Source organism: Leopardus geoffroyi, chromosome C1 (genome assembly GCF_018350155.1).
Source record: "Leopardus geoffroyi isolate Oge1 chromosome C1, O.geoffroyi_Oge1_pat1.0, whole genome shotgun sequence".
Taxonomy (NCBI): domain Eukaryota; kingdom Metazoa; phylum Chordata; class Mammalia; order Carnivora; family Felidae; genus Leopardus; species Leopardus geoffroyi.
Window position 1 is genome coordinate 53,254,457 of NC_059328.1, and position 19,171 is coordinate 53,273,627.

The 19,171-nt window shown below is 41.6% G+C and overlaps 1 protein-coding gene across 2 annotated transcripts in view; it reads left to right on the forward strand.

Moving 5' to 3' along the window:
• CACHD1 (cache domain containing 1) overlaps positions 1–19,171 on the forward strand; it is a 210,214-nt gene that overhangs the window by 100,561 nt on the left and 90,482 nt on the right. Inside the window, exon 3 of one of the 2 annotated variants that reach the window (XM_045477681.1) lies at positions 11,708–11,856. The exons of the other annotated variant lie outside the window; for it this stretch is intronic. Within the exon in view, the coding sequence (XP_045333637.1) occupies positions 11,708–11,856 (149 nt within the window). The remainder of the gene's footprint in view (positions 1–11,707; positions 11,857–19,171) is intronic. 2 annotated transcript variants of the gene reach the window in all.

The window sequence follows — 19,171 nt, forward strand, 5'->3', positions numbered from 1 at the left end:
AGTCTTCTGTTTGCAATCCTCCCTGTCATCAGATAGGGGATGAGAAGACCTTCCCAAATCCAACTGTGAGTTGGAGAATGATATCAGATGCAGGTTGGCAAGGGAACAGACAGAATAGTTCAGAGAAGGATCTAATAAAATTGTTGCGGTTGAGGCAAATATCCTCATTCCTCTGGTTTGGAACCCACATGGGAAACATTACTTTTTGTTGTTTCTAGCAAGTCCTAATAGCATTTCCCGCTAGCATCCAGGATTTACACCTCATTTAAGTGGTCTGTGTGAGTGTCGTGGTTGTTTCCTAATTAAAACAGCAACAGAAAAAACCTGTGCCTCTGTATCAATAATTACAGCTATACGCCTGCATTGTAAAGGCCGCTAGATCTCAGAAGCTATTTTGCCACTACTCCCGTATCTGGAAACTGAAGCTGAAAGTACCTTTTCTCTATTGAGATAAGTATGTTACAAACTGGCTTCACTGTTGGAAGGTAGGACCCGGCGAGTGTGCTCTCCTTCCTAAAGTTATCACACCGCAGTCAAAACTCCGATGATTTTGAATATTCAAGGCTAGTCTTCAACAGCTGAAGAAATCGAATGTTTATAAGATGCTTTTTCCTGTACTGCTTTTCCCCCCTTGATTTTGAACGGAATCTGTGTTGTGGGAGTTGGTTACTCCAAATACGGAGTATGCTGTGCATTCGCTCGGTCTTGCACTGACTTACCTTGTAATGGGGGACTAGGAGAGACCTCCTACTTTATTAAGCTCTACTGTCATTAGAAGAAATAGGTATTAAGTCCTAAAATGGCATGTTACATAGTCCACTGGAAAGAGAAGTCAAGTTAATATTAATAAAGGAGGAAATAGAAACATCTCCTCCCTCCCACCGCCATTATGTCTCAAGATTGTCTTCCCAAGGTTTGGATTTACTAAGTTCTTGGCAGGTCAAGGGTAAGAATGTGTTTGGTGGTAGATTTTTGTTCCCCTGCCAGTGTCCTCTTTCCACTTTGTTGCTGAGCTAATTGACACTTGCTGGCAAGTGTTTGATCGATCTGCTCTCAACAGGCCGTGAAGAAACCCTAAAACACTGTGGTCAGTTGGCCTGTTACTGGAGTTAGCTCAGGTTTTGACTTTCATTTATATGGGAAAGACTTCCTGAGTCCCTGCAGCATGCCAGGCTCTGGCCCAGGTTGCAGAGTTGGTTGGAGAGGAGATGCTGTTTGTATTGGGTGTGGGGAGAATCGCACGGTCCCAGAGCCCTCCCAGATGATCCCCAGTGGCTCTAGTAGTGGTGGCCTCCTATTAGCTGAAATGCTTCTAAGCTACACCTGCTGTTGATAAGTTACACACAGATATTTGTACTCTAAATACAGGCTTTACAAAGTAAGAGTAAAGGGACTGGTTTTCTTTTATTTTCACGATTGAGCGTGTCCTTCATAGGCCACCAGAGAATTCCTGAGTTCACAAACCCAAGATCTTTCTCCCCCTTTCTTCCCTAATTAACTTCCTGTGCAAACTTATCTCAAAAGTTATGAATTAAATATTAGAGTTAGTCTCTGCTGTGGCTCCTGCTTCTCCCTCCTGCTCCCCCCATTTCTCAGCCTCTCAATTTTTTCTAAGGTCAAAAGTAGGCTGAACTTCCTGTTCCTTTGTAAAGGAATGGGCTGTAAACTTTGAAGGCCTGAGGACGTGCTTATTTTGGTTTTAAGGAACCTTAGCTCAGAGGCTCCTGTTACAGAATGAAGTGAGAAGTGGGTTGAAGCCTACCCTTCCCATTGTTTCTTTTTTTATGATATGGTTGTTAAGGGCAGAGTGGGGTGAAAAACAGGGCAAGAGCCCATTGAGCCCTTGAGTTGATAACCTTGGCTTTCAGGAGTCTTGGGTGTGTGTTTCCATGACTCTCCTGAAATACCTAACACAAACTGCTGCCCAAAGCAAACCCCATTATAACCTTTAAAGCAAACCTGCATTTTGCTTAGACAGAAGCTGCCACTCTCAACTGTTTCCCAGAGCTCAGCCTCTGGTTCTCTGGCATGTCAGCACTTGCCTTCTGTTTTTTCCATTGCACTCCTCCCCAGCTCAGCCACAGGGGCCCCACCTCTCACAGGATCAGGGTATGTGACCCTGGAGCCCAGACAGCCTTGCAATAAATCTTCCTAGTCCACCTGCAGCTCGTCTGTCAGCGGCTGCCCTGCTTCTCCACTGGATGTGCTATTCCCACACATCCGTCAGACAACCCTGAAGCCTCTTTGGGCCATTGGAGAGTCAGACTGGCCCTTTTCCATCCATAGGTCTTTATCTATCTTGTCTTGTATCGTTGTCTGCCATGCCCAGGCTTTGCTCTACTGAGTGATTACAGGAAGCCCAAACCTAGTGGTCAATGGGCAGCCACATCACAACCATGGCTTTTGGCCGTCAGAATCCCTTCTATGAACTGGTGTTCTTGTTCTCATTAAGACTTACTCCAGAGCAGCTGATATTACCCAGGATCGGGAACTAGACAGGCCCAGAGTTTCTAATTGCCTTGAACCAGATATGAACAGTATTCCTAGTTTATCTGCCCTTTCCTAGAACTGGAAGCAGATTTTTCCAATATGGCAAATAATGGTGTATTATATGAGGGCAAATGATTACAGTAGTGAATGAAGTCTTTTAAGTCTCTTCTAGATGCTAGGTACTGCATTAGATAAAAATGCAGTGTAGTGTTCATGAACATGGATTTGAGGATTAGCTGAGTGACCTTGGACAAATTATCAGCACCATCTACTAAAAATAGCATATAGCAATTACTAAGAGCTGTTACAAGAATTAAAAGACTTCACATAATGTTGCACTTTCAAAATGCCTAACACATGGCCAGCAATCGATAAATGCTAGTTGTGATGCTCCTGGTTTGTTGGCGAAAGCGGGATCCTTACCTAGGAAAAATGAACAATGTGAAGCAGGATATGAGGGGTCCAGCTCAGTTAATTCAAGGCGATTTTGGAAAAGAAGGGTCTGAGGAGGATTCAAAGACACAAAAATCAGGCTGGGACTGAAAGAATGAATTGAATTGAATTTGATCTGGGAAAGTTGAGTTTTCTGCAATTTGGGGAGTTTGTAGCACAGAGAGAACAGAGCTAGAGATTAGAAGAAATGGTCTCTGGTTTCTCCACTCACTCAGTGTGAGCCCGGGCACACCACTGAGACTAGATTTCCTGACTGTAGAAACAGGACAGGGAATACTTGCTCTGCCCAGCTCCTAGGGTTGTGGGAAGGCACATGTAAGACGAGTCACGTAAAAAAGGCAGAAGACCAGAATAAAAGTCCTCATTGGATCCTTAAGTTTAGAAAGAAGATCCTAGAAGGATCCCGAGTTACTTCAGACTGTAATTATGTAACCTGCAGGACACAGTGCTTTTAACAAGGCACTGACAGCCCTAGCAAGGTCATAGCCCAGTGTTAACACATCCAGCCTGACTCTTTGTTCAAGATTCTCCAAAGTACCTGAGTCAGTACATCAAGTCCCCCAAACAATAACAACTACAATAATGGTTAAGTAACAATAGCAACAGTCAGTATTTGGCTCTTACGGTCGTTACTCTGCTGACTGCTTCACAGACCTGAGCCCTTTTAGTTCTCAAACAATATCATGAAGCACCTGTTATTATTCCCAGTTCAGAGGTAATTAAGTTGAAGCTTAGAGAAATAAGGTGCCTGTTCCCTTTAGCTAGTTAGCGACAGAGCCGGATTTAACTCCAATTTATTTGACTCCAAAGCTTAAGCCCTTTGTGCCATTTTGCTGTTAATCTAAAGGGGGGGAAATGTTCCCTCCTTCCCCTGCTGACCCTGTGCCAGGTTTCCTGTGGAGGATCAAGCATGCGGATGAGTTAAGTGAGTAAAATGGTTAATGTTCAGGTAGCCCTTCTCCCTTCACTTAGAGCTCGATTATTGGAAAATTTAGACCCCACATTATTTCTGTATCACTATCACATGCATTTGCTGCTGTCGAGACGGAGCTATAACAATAAAAATCCTTTGTGCTTATCATGGGCTTTCTATGTTCACTGTTTCATTTGAACATCACAGTAAACCCTTGAAAAGGGGGAATAGTGTTGCCATTTTACTCATGAGGAAACTGAGTCTAGGGGGAAATCAACTCGCCCAAATTCCCAGCAAAAAATTGAGAGAGCTCTTACAACTGTCAATAATAATTACTGGTAGTAATGGCTAATTACTCATAGCTAGCAAGGGCAGAGCGTTTTTTTATATCCTGCATACGGTGTGCAACATGCAGCAATGAGGATGCTTTCCACTTGAACTTTGGAATGTGGCAGTGTGATGTTCAGAGATGTTAAATATTTGTGCTTGCATATACATAAAATTATTTCTATGCCACATACGCTTAAAGAACCAAATCCTGAAACTGCTGGGAAAAATAATAATTCTTGAGTAATAAGGCTGGAATTGAAAGAAAAGGGGATCAGCTATTAAATTCTTATCACGGCACAAAGGTTTTTGAATGTCAAATGTTAAACTCTTCTACATTCAATAGGAATTTTGCTATGAATCTTCAGTCCCCTAGGGTACCTTTCCTGTCTGTGCCTGTCAGCTTCATTGTTATGCATTTTAAATAAAGCTTTCCCTAACATTCAAAACTCCTTCTGAGTTTTAGGGAAAAGACATAAATAAAGTGTGTACTGTGCCTTGCATTTTTGTTTTCTTTTACCTTTTTTCGAACTGTGTGCCTACCCCACCCCCAATCTTTAGAAGTTTAAAGCTAAGGTGAAAAAAAAAAGACCTTTAAAAACGGGGGGGCTCTGGGGAAGTATGCAAATGACAGAAATGTCTATGGGAAAATTAAGGGAAGTGAAATTCAGCAAGAAAGAAATTCATTGATGTTGTGATGAAACGTTGTCACTGGAGATGATGACAAATTAGAATCCGTTCCCATGGGGACCGGCGTGCTACCTACTGATCATTTGACCCATGGCTGAATGTTGGCTAGCCAAAGAATTGACCCAAAAGATGACAAGATGGTTTTAGTCCCGTTGCCTCATCAGCATTCAGGAACCCCTTAGGGATGAAGGGGGAGAGGATAAAGAAGGATAAAAGATGAAAGCTGGGCTGTGGAAAGAAAAATGTTTTTAATTACACTGAGGAGGATTGTGGGTCCACCTGTAGCTTTTTGTTAAGAAGTCCTTTGTTTTCTTCTGTCTGCAGGGATCATGGCAGGCTACAGACCCAGAATCTGTCTGGCCTCTTGGAAGGGTCTGTGTTGGGAGCTGGTCCTCTTTAGTTTAACAGAGACATTCAGGATTTAATCTCTCTGTGGGCTATCTTTACTCAAATGGATATTGTTGTGCTCACCGAGCAACCTGGATTTGGTTGGTATGCTGAAAGAGCTTGCTTTTAGAGTGAGAAAGAGAAAACTGCCCCACAGTGGAGCATGAGTTGAGGTTTCCACAGTGAGCCACTATCCCCTTTCCTTGTCAGAAGGGCACAGGGAGGTCATCTCAGGCAGTGGGGTTAAGGGAGGCCGGAGCACGACATGGGAGTCAAGGGGCCCTTAAGCTCCATATGCCTCAGTTTCTTCCGTTGTAAAATGGGAATTAACAACTGCATGGTACTGCCTCATGATGGCAGATAAATTGAATGAAAATCCAGCGTGGAAGATTAGATTGAATTATGAAACTTGCTTCTGAAAGGAAAAGAGCAGGGCATCCACTCTGTTCTCTTTCCGGGTTATGAACAAAGTTAAACACCGTGAAGTAATTGGAACAATTTTTTTTTTTTAAGTAATTGGAAACAATTTAAGACCATTTGATGTATCTGACCTCATAGTGACAGGTAATAACAGGTTTTGTTTTCGGAGAATACGTTATTTCAAACTTGGCCCTCTTTTTTTTTTTTTTTTAATTTATTTATTTTTGAGAGACAGAGCGTGAGCAGGGGAGGAACAGAGAGAGAGGAGACATAGAATCCGAAGCAGGCTCCAGGCTCTGAGCTGTCAGCACAGAGCCCGACACGGGGCTCAAACTCAGGAACCATCAGATCATGACCTGAGCCGAAGTCGGACGCTTAACCGACTGAGCCACCCAGGTGCCCTGGCCCTCTTTTTTTTTTTTATAGTGGTGGTAGAATTCAATTCTAAACCTCCACAAAGTCTTGACTTTCGTAGGAATTATGTAGAATTCTAGGTAAGTATTTTCAGAAGTCTAATTTTTATTATAAAGTAATGAGACTGTGCATGGCTTTTAGTAATCTGCCAAGATTGTATAGCATTTGTTAAAATGGATTTGAAAAGAAGTGGGAAGAGGGGGCTGTTAGTCTGTGGGTATTCCAGAGAGAAACCGTGTTGCACACAGGTTGCACCTTTGGCCCTGAAGTTACAATAGGACCGTGTTTGGATCCCAGCTCTACTGCTTACTAGCTTTGTAAACTTGAGCAAGTTACTGAACATTCAGCTTCTGCTTCTGGAAAAAATGCAGATGTGTGTATCTCCCATGGTTCTTTGAAAGACTAAATGGAGACGTGCTTGTGAAATGCTGAGAACAGTGCCCCCACATAGTTAGCACTCAACAAACGTTGGCAATTATGATTTTTTTTTTAACAAGGCAAGATGAGGTTTCACCACGTGAAAGGCAGGAGCTTCTGACCAAAGTGGGGGGGGGGGGGGCTTGCATTTGAGACCTTTTGTTAAGGGTCATGTGTGTCTGGGCTCTGTGTGCAAGTTGCTGCATCCACTGAGGAAAAATGCAGCTTGAGGGGCATTTGGGTGGCTCAGTTTGGTTGAGTGTCCGTCCAACTTCGGGTCAGGTCATGATCTTACAGCTCGTGAGTTTGAGCCCTGCATCAGGCTCTGTGCTGGTGGCACAGAGCCTGCTCGGGCTTCTCTCTGCCTGCCTCTCTCTCTCCCTCTCTCCCTTCCTCCCCCCCCCCCCCCATAAATATATATATTTAAAATGCAGCCCATGCTAACGAGGAGGCCGAAGGCAAACATTCCCAACTTGCCCCTGCCCTGCTCCTTCTTGCAGTGCCTCCCTCTGTCCCTTTCCTTCTTTCCTTCCCTCACCACACACCCCACTACAGGGAACTAACTGTTTAGTTCCACAGACAGCCCAGTAGTGGGGGACTCTGCACCCTGGCTCTGCGCCTTGGCTGGTTATGTTAATGAGAGTTTCGTTCCTCACATCGGTGTGATTTGTCATATTTTTAAATGTCAAGTCACTACTGAAGCTTCTTTTAAGTTTGGTTTGTGTGGAGCAGATAGTGAATACACACAGGCTTTATAGACAGGTTGGTTCTGAGTTTAGGTGACTGGCTTTCACAAAACCACCTAATTGATAGAAAATAATGATCCCTAAATTGTAGGATCCTTATGCATAATATGTGGTAACTGCCACTATGCAGTAGCTCTTAGACTTTTGTGAACAACCAACCCCAAGAACTCTTTGCAACAGATACTACAGTCTTGATCGTTCTGATGGTATAGATGGGAACAGTTGGATCTGAATGGCTTTGTATAGTTCAGCCTCAATATGTTTATCTTGGAACGGAATTCAGCCTATCTTGGGTGTTCAAGTTACGTGTTGCTACATAAAAAAATACCCCAAACTTAGTGGCATAAACAATCTTTTTATGCTTGTGTATTCTGTGGGTCAGGAGCTCAGGCCAGGCATAGCAAGGGTGGCTTATCTCTGTTCCATGATGTGTGGAGCTTCATCAGAGGAGACTGGGGGCTGGAATATTCTGGAGGCTTCTTGACTCCTCTTCGGAACCTGGGCTGAGGTGACTTGAAGGCTTGAGCAACTGGAGCTGCCAACCAAGCACTTAACTGTGGCCTCTTCATGTGTCTTGGTACAGCAGGGTAGCTTGAGAGCATTCCAAGGGAGACCTGCGGAAGCTGCATGGCCCTTATGACCTAGCCTCAGAAGTTGCATGGTGTCAGTTTCTCTATACTTGACTGGTAGAAGCCATCATAACTCTACCCAGATTCAAGGAGTGGGTGGAGAGAGAGCATGGACCCCCACCTCTTAGTAGAATGTTAAAAAAAAAATTGCTGCAAATTTTTGTAAAACTACTAAGATTATGGTTCTATCTTGGGATGTGTTAGGGCTTCTAACTTCTTATAGGGAAGCAAGCTGCATAGTCTCTATTGCAACGACTCTGTCACTGTAGAATGAAAGCAGCCATAAACAGGTAAACAAATGACTATTTCAGTAAAACTTTATGAACATCGAAATTTGAATTTCCTGTATTTATTATTAACTATAACAAAATACCTTTTTTATTTTTTTATTTATTTATTTTTTTCAACGTTTATTTATTTTTTTTTTGGGGACAGAGAGAGAGAATGAACGGGGGAGGGGCAGAGAGAGAGGGAGACACAGAATCGGAAACAGGCTCCAGGCTCTGAGCCATCAGCCCAGAGCCTGACGCGGGGCTCGGACTCACGGACCGCGAGATCGTGACCTGGCTGAAGTCGGTCGCTTAACCGACTGCGTCACCCAGGCGCCCCACAAAATACCTTTTTTAAAAAAAGACATTTAAAAATAAAAATCATTTTTAGCTCATATAAAAGTAGACAGTGAGACAAATTAAAATATCCTGATTGGGGAGCCTGGGTCATTCAGTTAGTTAAGCATCCAACTTCAGCTCAGGTCATGATCTCATGGTTCATGAATTTGAGCCCTGTGTCGGGCTCTGTGCTGCTAGCTCAAGGCCTGGAACCTACTTCGGATTCTACATCTCTCTCTCTCTCTCTCTCTCTCTCTGCCCCTCTCCTGCTCACTCTCTTTCTCTACCCCAGCCTCTCAAAAATAAGTAAACGTTAAAAAAAAATTTTTTTTAATAAAATATCAGGTTTAATTAGATCTGTCTTTGTTCAAAGATAGAATTTTCCCAATATGTAGAAGAAATACCAGGTATTTCTCAGATGTTTTTGTGTGTGTGTGTGTGTGTGTATGTTGAAAGAAAGACAAAAATGATCACAAATTGCATTTTAGAAGTGAGTTTGTGAAGATCTTATTTAAAATTTCCTCTTTATTTTTTATTTTTGAGAGAATGTGAGCTGGGGAAGGGTGAAGAGAGAGGGACACAGGGGATCCAAAGCAGGCTCCGAGCTAACAGAGCAGTGAGCCTGATGTGGGGCTTGAACTCATGAACTGTGAGATCATGACCTGAGCTGAAGTCAGATGCTCAACCAACTAAGCCACCCAGGTGCCCCTAGAATTTACATTTTTTCAAGCACACTTTATCTTGTTACAGAACATTTGTTGCCAAGGACAAGGAAGGGCTATATTCTTGGTATTGTAGGTGGAAAATGAATATTTATTTCAGAGCCTAAAGAGAAAAGATAAAACGTGCTCTTCTTGATGGAGTTCCCAGAAATACATATTGTGGCTATTGTTGTTTTTAAATAAGTTGTCCAAGTTTTTAAAGAGGTTGTTGGTCGTTAGACCAAAAGATAAGGTTGGTGACTGGTTGTTTTTTTTTTCTTTAATTTTCATTAATTCATTAAATATTTATTGTCTGCCTGCAATGCCAGGCAGGTGCTAAAGATAATGAGATGAACAAAAAACACACGTAGTACCCGCTCTTACAGAGCATACAGTCTAGTGTGGGACCAGACATTAAACAGATGACAGCATTAAAGTGTAGAGTATGTTGTGAGGGGGGAATGCAGGGCACTGTGAGAATATACTTGAGGTTTTCAAGCTGGATCTGTTACCCTATCTCTCACCCTCAACTATCCATTGACTGTAAGAGTCCAGGTAAAAGGATTATTCCATTAGAGCACACTATGGTTTCAAAACCAGCACAGGGGCGCCTGGGTGCCTCGGTTGAGCGTCGGACTCTTGATTTCAGCTAGGTCATGATCTCATGGTTCGTGAGTTTGAGCCCCTGGTCCAGTCCACACTGACAGCACAGGCCTGCTTGGGATTCTCTCTCTCCCTTTCTCTTTGCCCCTCCTCTGCTTGTGCACACACTCTCACTCTCTCGAATAAATAAACATGAAAAAAATAGCACATTTGCTAAGCACATTGTTACTTAGCATCCTGGCCTCCACCTACCACATGTCGGTAGCACTTTGTACCACATTTTAGTAACCAAAATCATCTCTAAGCTTTGCCAAATCCCCTCGGAGGCAGAATCACCAGTGGTCTAAATTAAGATGGGAAGTTAGGGGCGCCTGGGTGGCGCAGTCGGTTAAGCGCCCGACTTCAGCCAGGTCACGATCTCGCGGTCCGTGAGTTAGAGCCCCGCGTCAGGCTCTGGGCTGATGGCTCAGAGCCTGGAGCCTGTTTCCGATTCTGTGTCTCCCTCTCTCACTGCCCCTCCCCCGTTCATGCTCTGTCTCTCTCTGTCCCAAAAAAAATGAATAAAAAAACGTTGAAAAAAAAAATTAAAAAAAAAAAAAAAAAGATGGGAAGTTAAACTGCATCTATACATTTTGTTTCAAAGACCTCAGCAAGAAAAACATAATTTTTTAAAATAAATTCTAGCTCAGGGATTAGAATTGCAGGTGGATTTGTCAATTTAGGGGGGCATACAATACCTTCTCTGAAAATGGTGAGACAAAATGGGACAGCCCTTTATCAAATTAAATGTTACGCTCATACTCTTGTTACGTGTAGAGATGTTTGTACCTTATAGTTTGTACAATATATAGCAAGGCTGAGAACGTTATTTGACACTCTGAAAACTCCCAAATATCGATGGGACAAGATCGAATTGAGGAATTGGCTTGAAAATAACAAATGAAGATATCCTGATTTGGTTTCATGTTCTCAGCCTGTAAGCTATTGGATTGTGTGAGTTGATGACCCAAAGGAGATGATTAGTTCTCCTCTAGTGTGCTGATAATGAATAGCTCTACAAAACCAATTAGTTATAATTCTATCAGTCATTTCATTTGGGTAACATTTTGTTGAAGGGGAAGAAAAACAACACTGTTTTCCTTGGAGATCTATAATTAAGCTGTGATATTTGATGAGAACAATGGAGGAAAAAGCAGTATGCTTATCAATTTGCTTTTGTTTTTCCCACATGAAAGTAAATGATGATGAAGTGTTCTGTTCACAGCAGTTAAGAAAGACATTTGTCCATCTTAACGGTGTAACAGACCAAACAGGAGTATATTTCTAACTATATATTTTGTTTCATAGGGATGTCTACATTGTACAACTCCAGGGATTTGCCATTCACATGGAAGACTGTGAATGGTGCCCCCTGGAGTTTTGTAGCAGAAGATACTGAATGTCCTTTCCCTTTTTCACGTATTTTCCCCTTTGAAAATCTGTGTGAATCCAGAACCATGAATAGTGGATTGTTTTCTTACAGTCACTGTTGTTGCTTTGTAAGACCTAATGCCCACTGTCATGCTGACAATAATATCAATAGACTTTGTTTTCCTTTGTCTAATAAGACATTTTATGGATCAGTATTTTTCTGTTGAATTCAAACACATGAGAAGTTCATAATGTGTCATTAGCTATTACAAGATGGCAGGTATCGTTTTGTTGTCTGAGTATCCTTCTGTGACTTCTGGGCACTTTGCAATTTTTACCTCAGTTTACACAGTGGAATGAGATGTGCGTATGTGTTGTTAGTTTTACCTGAAGTTTAATACGTGCAGCTTGTGACACAAATTAACGAGCTTATTAGAAAAAACACAGTTGGTTATTGCGTTAGGCTTTCGATTTATTTTGCTTACCCTTTGTCCCCCAGCTAGCCAAAAAAATCCGAGAGAAGTTCAATCGTTACTTGGATGTGGTCAACCGGAACAAGCAAGTTGTAGAAGCTTCTTATACGGCTCACCTAACCTCTCCTCTAACTGCAATTCAAGACTGCTGTACGATCCCACCTTCCATGATGGAGTAAGACTTTAAAAATATTTTTTTCTTGTTTAAACCAGGAATTGAATTGCTCTCCATTCATATTCAAAATCCCTGTGCTTGTTTATTGCAAAGTGAATAGTATTTCTATCTTAAATAAGCCTTTTGTCTTTAAATAGACGAGTAATTTTTAAAGATGTGGGGCTCAACATACTGTATCCAAGAAATTCCCAGACCTTCCCTGCTCACCTTTTTGTCATGTTGGAATTCAGTTTCAGAAGTATCAAATATTACTTGAGTACAAAGTTGATGAAGCCTAGAAAATTACATTTTGTCATGTATCAACTAATGGGTCATGAATAAGCTAGTCTCATTGCTTCTAGTAATTCGCCTAATTTAAGAGAGTACTTTTTGTCTTTAAGAGTAACAAAAATTCCCGCTTTTTTCTTTGGTAGTTTTAAAAATAACGTCTACGCTAACGGGAAATGTGGCTTCAGATAATAATGAAACAGAATTAGTATCCGTATGGTTAGGGATATTTTTATTTATTGGCCTAGTGATATTTATATTTGGAGGGGTGTGTAGTGATATTTATATTTGGAGGGGTGTGTAGAATCATGTGATGCTGGAAATTGTTTGTAATGGAAAGAACACTTAACTAAAGGTAAGAGAACTTAATTTTTACTTGGTCTCTAGCCGTGTGACCTTAATTAATTAATTATGTGCCTTTTCTGTCAGTGGATAATAATCTTTATTTTCTAGGGCTATTTCAAATGGCTAAAAGCTGTTAACATACTTTAAAGATTATGAGTATAAATGTTACCATAATTGGTATGTATTATTCCCCTCTTTGTACAGTGAGTGCTCTTGGAGCCGTGCAAGGGATAGATACAGCAGTTTTTGGTGGTTAAATGTTTTGCTTCCATCAGCAGTTTTTTACTTACAGTTTCTTGGTGGGGTATGGAGGTAGCAGGACATCCTTAAGTCATTTTATTCTCCTTCTTTGTGATACTAAGATGAGCCTTTCTCTCTGCAGCCTAAAGAAGCTCCCAGTTTTTTACTCAACTAAATGGAAAAATGTATACAGTGTAGAATGGGACTGTCTGGTTATGAATCTTACCTAATACTCAGATGGTCTTGGGTATTTGATGTCTCAGCCACCCTGTCTTCCTCTCTAGAAAGGGAACAATAATGAATACTTCATACAGTGTTTTGAGTATTCAGTGTGATCAATTGTGAAAAATTCTCTGTAGTTCTGAACAAATATTAGCCCTATTGTATGCTTCCATATCACATGAACATTTCTTTTTTTATTAGGTGTAATCAAAGAAGATGTCCTTTTTTTTGTAGTTGGGACATCAGTAACTTAGTGTTTTTGACAACTTCTCTCTTACCTAAAAGAAAAGGAGGGCTCACTTGGGTTTTGAACCAAAGAAAACATCATTTTCAGAACAGGGAGAAAAGCTGGTATAGTAAGGGAGAAATCCTTGAAGCTAGAATTATGCTTGAAACCGTGGTTGTCAACCGGGGATGATTTCCATCCTCCTTTTTTCTCCCCCTTTCCCCTTGAATGTTTGACAATGTCTGGAAACATTTTCAGTTGTCACTGTTGGAAGGTGGGGAACAGTTACCAGCATCTAGTGTGTAGAGGTCAGGGATGCGTCTATACGGCCTGTAATGCACAGGACAGACCCTCCAGAACAAAGAATTATCTGGCTATAGGAGGTTTTCATAAATTCCTAAGTGGAACTGTTGCTCTGGTTGAAACGAGCTGGAATTGATTGCCCTCTACCTGGAAATCTATCCCCTATGTCTTCTTCCCATTACTGGCCCACCTTGTGAATTTCTATTGTTTCAAGAAGTAACTCCACAGTTTGCCTCTTTCCATAGCTTTCAAATACCTCCTTTTCCCGCCCTCTTTTTATTTCTCTTTGCCCCTGGAGGGATTCACTTCTCCCTCATCTCTGTTCCCATAGTAAGTTTGAAATGCCTCTATTACAGTGTAGAACTTGATGTTATGGCAGGTTGTTGGTGGTGACTCTGCCTCCCCTGCTGTTCTGGGCAGGGATTACACTTCATCCCTTTTTACCCCGGCACCTGGCAATTGTATTTAATTACTACTTGTCAACATCTGAATTGAGTAAGGGGCTGTCCACTCTCCACGTGTTAAAACTCTGGGGGTGAGGGGGCGAATACTGAACATAATTAATAGCACAAAATGTGACACAGAGAGATCCTGTGGTTCCTCAAAGCAGAGAAATGTACCAGGTGGATGGCATCACAAAAAAATTATGTACTTTAGAAGTATGCATGTTATTTGATATCATTTGAGGGAATATCACAAGAAAATAAGACATTTTTTAAAAATTATTTTAGGGGCTCCTGGGTGGCGCAGTCGGTTAAGCGTCCGACTTCAGCCAGGTCACGATCTCGCGGTCCGTGAGTTCGAGCCCCGCGTCGGTCTCTGGGCTGATGGCTCAGAGCCTGGAGCCTGTTTCCGATTCTGTGTCTCCCTGTCTCTCTCTGCCCCTCCCCTGTTCATGCTCTGTCTCTCTCTGTCCCAAAAATAAATAAACGTTGAAAAAAAAATTTTTTTTTAAATTATTTTAATGTTTATTTTTGAGAGAGAGAGAGAGACAGAGCATGAGCAGGGGAGGGTAAGAGAGAGGGGGAGACACAGAATCTGAAGCAGGCTCCAGGCTCTGAGCTGTCAGCACAGAGCCTGACACAGGACTCAAACCCACAGACCATAATAAGATCATGACCTGAGCCAAAGTCGGATGCTTAACCAACTGACCCACCCAGGTGCCCCAATAAGACATGTTCATAAAGAGAAGCTTGTAAAGAAAGTCATTGTACTGCTAGTTAGAATAGAGAATATTGTCAATATCCTAAATTTCTAATAGGGGATTAGTCAAGAGAATTGTATCCCATCCATAAAAGTGAGATGGTGGGCGCCTGGGTGGCTCAGTGGTTAGGCAACTGACTTTGGCTCAGGTCATGATCTCACAGATGGTGAGTCCAAGCCCCATGTCAGGCTCTGTGCTGACGGCTCAGAGCCTGGAGCCTACTTCAGATTCTGTGTCTCCCTCTCTCTCTGACCCTCCCCCGTTCATGCTCTGTCTCTCTCTGTCTCAAAAATAAACAAACATTAAAAAAAAAATTTTTTTTTAAATAAAATACACCTAAAAAATAAATAAACGTTTGGGAGGACTCACATCAAAATGTATAGGAATAAAGATAGCAATTTCCATTTTGAATACGCAGAGATAAGGATTGAAGTCTGAGATGCAGACTAGGCAGATATTTGCCAAAATTCAGTGGTCTGCCTTTTGGTGAATACAGCAACACATAAACTGTAGTCTCTGCCCTCCTGGAATTTCTCATCTAGTTCAGTTTACCGTCAGGGACTTCGGTTGTACTCGTGGCAGGGTACGTGCTGAGTAAGCAGGTTAGGTAGGATGAGAGGCTTTTCCCTCCTGAGGTTGGATTTGTGCGTTGAATGTTGCATGGGCACTCTGAAGAGCCATGATGCAATCTTACCTCCTCATTAGGGGTAGTTGACAGGACCAACCTCTGTATGGGGTGAATCTTGCAAAACCAGGACAGTTCTGACAACAAAGCTGGGTAATCAGAAGATTTACAGATGAGTAAAGAGGCATATTAAAGAGATATCTGATCAAAACTCTTCACAGCCGGGAGTGGCAGAGGATGACTACCCCTGGTAGAATCTTCCTGGCTCTGAATAGAGCTCACTTACCAGGGATCTGTGTTTAGGAGTTTTTGAAGTAACTCTGAGCTGATGCTTTTCTAGCAATTGGGTGAACACAAACACTTACTAAAATTATGAGACTCAAGGTGCCTGGGTGGCTCAGTCACTTAAGCAGCCAACTTCACCTCAGGCCATGATCTCATGATTCGTGAGTTTAAGCCACATGTCAGGCTCTGTGCTGACAGCTCAGAGCCTAGAGCCCGCTTCAGATTCTGACTTCCTCTCTCTCTGCCTTTCCCCTGCTAGCACTGTGTCTCTGTCTCTCAAAAATAAATAAAAAATAAAGTTATGAAACTTAACTTTTTAATGAAGATTCAAGAATGGGAAAGAGTTACTAGTAAGTTGTTGGGATGAGCCATGATAGGAATCCTTTGCTGCCTTTGTTCCAGTCCCTCATAAAACACTTCGCTGCACCACTTTGTTTTGGTATCTTATTGAGCACATTTTCAGTGTGTATTTTAATCCCTCCAAAAATGTCTCCATTTTGAATCTCAGGGAGTTCATGTTGGAGTAAAGTGCAGACAGGAAGAACTCCCAGTCTTTAGAAGCCATTTGAGGACATGACTAAACAATTTTTTTTTTTTAATGGTAGGCAGATTTGGTTTTGAATCCTACCTCTTTCACTCATAAGTTGACTTTGGGGAGTCACTTAATTCTGAGCCTCAATTTCCTCATCAGTGAGCTGACAGTAAGGATAGTCCATACCTCACAGAGTCACTTAGGGAAATGTTTTTAGGTTGTAACTTCCTTATTTTATAAGTATGGGTATTACTCTCTATGTCAGGACATACTCTTTTTTCCCTTATGGCAATAACAAAAGAGTCTTTTTTAAGATAATATACTTAAAAACTGAATTAACCTAAATGAAAATATTAAGTGAATGTGACCAAAATCTTGAAGCTGATAGATATGATAATGACTGAAGTTCCTGAAAAATGGATTCAAGGTCATTTCCAAAGTCCTTCCAAATTGTGAGATTTTACAGTTCTATAAAGTAGACTTTTTATGCCCCTGATGTATATCTGGCCACGTGCAAATGTATTAATACTGCTATTATAAGTTTAAGTAATTGACTTGCGATAAAGGACCTCCAGTCTTAGATCTGGATTTTGTCCATTCTTTTTTTTTTTTTTTTTTTTTTTTTTAATTTTCTAAAATGTTTGTTTATTTTTGAGAGAGAGGCAGAGCACAAGCGGGGGAGGGGCAGAGAGAGAGGGAATCACAGAATCTAAAGCAGGCTCCAGGCTCTGAGCAGTCAGCACACAGCCTGACGTGGGGCTCAAACTCCTAAACTGTGAGATCATGACCTGAGCAGAAGTCGGAGCCTTACCTAACTGAGCCATCAGACACCCCTGGATCTTGTCCATTCTTAAACATCTGGGCTCTGTAAACATTTTTTGACACCTAGCACTGGCCAGTGGTGCTCAAGGTATTTGCTACTAACATTTTAAAGGCCTGTGCCTATTGACTTTGCTTCTTCTCTAAAAGCATCAAAAATAAGGTAGTATTAGGACAATATTTTTTATAACTGATTTTAACGAATGGCTAATATTCACTTTTTGTTTCAAGCCTAGAATTTCAGTTTTGCTGGCTTACAATCCATTTATTTTTCTCATAAAGGCTTGATAATGCATATTTTAACAAAATGCCCAGTTGTGAAGAGAGAAGGTCTTTAAAGTGTCCTATCATAGATTCTGAAGGTTTATACTATGTTGACAACAGAGAGAATATACAAAGCAGCAGAAAATTGATTTTGCAGATAATTTTGATACTTTGCTTCTCAGACTACTGAACTCCTCCTACTCAGGAGTTCTACAAGTTAATTATTTTGTACAAGGCCTTGCATAGAGATTAGGTACTTTGTCAAGTGTTTGCCGAAGGAATGATCTGAAGAATTAACCTCCTCTAAAATGGAGAAAAGTTAAATTATGTCTTAATGTAAGACAAACTCATTTTCAGTGGTATCACTTAAAATAATTTTGAGAATGAGTTCAGTTACTCATGTAAGTTAGTTAACAGCTCCCCTTGTGTTGTGTTGGGTTGCTGATGAGGGCACAGGAGAGACTGGGCTCTCCCCCAAGGAGTGCACAGACACACAAACACGTAATTATCCTCAGGGACAATATCTGTCTACAGATGTGTTTACCTTGGCCCCACAAGATGTTTTAAAGGTTTTTAAATTTATAATTTTTTAAATCTGTTGCCAACACTTAAATTTGTGGAGATTACACATTTAAAAACTCCAAATTGCTGTCTTCTCTAAAATCAGAAGATCTGGCAATAGTGGGTCCACATTCCCACTGGGCAGCAATCCGTTTGCATGAAGAATGGCTCCCCTTTGAGGACAAGGCCCACAATCTCCCTGACGTACTGTTCCCGCTGGTCCCTGTAGGTTACACCCAACCCAGTCCCCTGACTTTGATCACCTGCTTGGCCCACACTAATATGTGAGTTTGTAACTCCTGCTCTAAAAATGAACATATAATATTAATTAATTTGACTGAAGAAAATATCCTGTCCATACTCATTCTGTCAAATTTAAAGAATATAGCTCCTTTATGCATAACATTTAGAATATCTGTCCCTGAAATCTGGCTTGCCACAGAGATGGGGTTCTCTTGAGCACATCTGAACCTGTTGTTTACTCAGCAGGACCGACCAACCCTTGGCTTTTATTATACAAACCAATCAATAATTTTATCTTCCATGTCTTTAATCCATTTCTCTCCTCCCTCTCCCAGTTTCGTTTCGTTTCTTCTCTTTTCTTTTCTTTTCTTTTGTCTTATTTTTAAAAGAAGGGAACAATGGTGAGGGTAAACTAGGAAGTAAATGCTAGGAAGATGAACTTAGATTTTTATTTCTGCGTCTCCAAGTGGGGTTCAGTGCTTTTGACCTCACTGAATTAATGCTTGTGAATTGGTTAATTGTGGTGGGACTTGTTAAGGCCTCTAGGCCAGGTTTGAGATGAGCAAAGCAATACTAGAATGAGCTAGAATAAGCAAGCAATTGTTTCTAAGCCTCTTGGAAGCCAGCCACCTACAGCTAGACTTCAGCTCTATAGAGAATTCTCTCCTACCTATCAGGGCAGACTTAAAACTTCACTGATTCCAAAAAGTGAAGAAACTCTGGGAAATATTGTCAAATTAGATTTCTGCTATTTTTCAAGGAGCTCTTTGAGTTGGAGCATCCACTGGGATTGATGTAGTCACTGGGGAAGGCAGGGTAAGACTCCTCTCATTTTCTGAGAACCCAAATTTAATGCATCTCTGGCTGCCACCCACTAGAGCAGTAGGATTTCAAGAGTCAGGCCTTACCGGGGCGCCTGGGTGGCGCAGTCGGTTAAGCGTCCGACTTCAGCCAGGTCACGATCTCGCGGTCCGTGAGTTTGAGCCCCGCGTCAGGCTCTGGGCTGATGGCTCAGAGCCTGGAGCCTGTTTCCGATTCTGTGTCTCCCTCTCTCTCTGCCCCTCCCCCGTTCATGCTCTGTCTCTCTCTGTCCCAAAAATAAATAAACGTTGAAAAAAAAAAATTAAAAAAAAAAAAAAAAAAAGAGTCAGGCCTTACCACAAATCTGTTGGGGATATT